Genomic DNA, 1221 nt, shown 5'->3' on the forward strand with positions numbered 1-1221 from the left:
CTGTGGAGCTGCTTGCACACTTTGAATCCTACAGCACCAGGCTCTCCTCTTCCTCAACTCTCCCTCCCCACCTAGAGAACCTGTTAACTCCTGAGAGCAAATTGTACAGCAGAGCTGTGCTGTCAGTGGAACAGCCTCACTGGAACAGGGCAATGGATGTCAGACAAGCAGGGAAGAAACAAAGCTCCGTGCTCTAAGCACAGCTGGATGTGAAAAGTGGAGGTTGACAGCCACTAAGCAAACAGCCCCTGGTTCTCAGGAAGAGCCAGGCACAGCCAGAATTCAGCACAAAATTGTGCGTACCTACAGGCCAGCACCCCATACAGCAGCTATTGCAGTGAGAAACACCTGAGCAGGCCTTTAAACTGTGATGAACATCAAAAAGACAGGGAGACTACATAGGCCCAATAGGCTACATGAAAGCAGGAAGAATATATCAGCGCATTTCTGTACTCTTAAGACTAATTCAACCCTTCCCATATCTCTAATTTTATTCCCTTTTGGAGATAGCAGGGAACTGATTCACCTCTAACACACTGGGCCCTTTGAAAGCAAGACAGGTGTTTCATCAAGACAGTCCCAACATCAGGTAGAGAGCCACACTCACCTGGTCCAGGTACTGGGGGAAGATATCAGCGATCAGCTGGGACGTGTGTTTACTGACCTCTGATGGCTTCACCACCACTGCATTGCCTAGGACACAAACCCAGTGTGGCTGCTCAGCACTCACGCTCATCTCACCTCCCACAGCCCCCACACAGACCCCGCAGGGGACCTGAGCCACACACACATCCCCACCTGCTGCAATGGCCCCGATCAGCGGCTGCACGATCAGGGCGAAGGGGTAGTTCCAGGCACCGATCACCAGCACCACCCCCAGCGGCTCAGGGTAGATGTACGCCTCGTCCCGCATCGTCAGCAGGTTCTTCTTCACCGGCTGAGGGGCCGCCCAGGATGGCAGCTTCTCCATGACCAGAGCAAGCTCCCACAACACGCCCAGGATCTCATGGCTGTAGGCATTGTGCCCACACTGCAATGAAAGACAGCTCACTGAGGGTGTGGACAACAGGCACCCACCTCCCCTGCCCACCCCAGCAGCCATGAGAGGCCACTGAGCTCATCCAGGTCCATGTGGGACATCAGGAGAAACCTGGCAGGGCAAAGGCAGCCCCATGGGTTGCTTCTTTTCCCCCAGCTGGCAACCGCCCCATCCCGCAGACC

General features: G+C 54.9%; 1 protein-coding gene across 1 annotated transcript; it reads right to left on the minus strand.

Moving 5' to 3' along the window:
- Positions 1–39: 39 nt before the first annotated feature.
- On the minus strand, positions 40–1117 carry LOC118160101 (aldehyde dehydrogenase family 3 member A2-like). Its single transcript, XM_035314635.1, has 2 exons — positions 799–1117; positions 40–693 (listed from the first exon to the last, which is right to left on the minus strand). Exons 1-2 carry the CDS (start codon positions 1100–1102, stop codon positions 569–571), a joined length of 429 nt encoding a protein of 142 aa, XP_035170526.1. The 5' UTR covers positions 1103–1117; the 3' UTR covers positions 40–568.
- Between the last annotated feature and the right edge of the window lie 104 nt (positions 1118–1221).

The sequence above is a fragment of the Oxyura jamaicensis genome, unplaced genomic scaffold, assembly GCF_011077185.1.
Source record: "Oxyura jamaicensis isolate SHBP4307 breed ruddy duck unplaced genomic scaffold, BPBGC_Ojam_1.0 oxyUn_random_OJ89475, whole genome shotgun sequence".
Lineage (NCBI taxonomy): Eukaryota > Metazoa > Chordata > Aves > Anseriformes > Anatidae > Oxyura > Oxyura jamaicensis.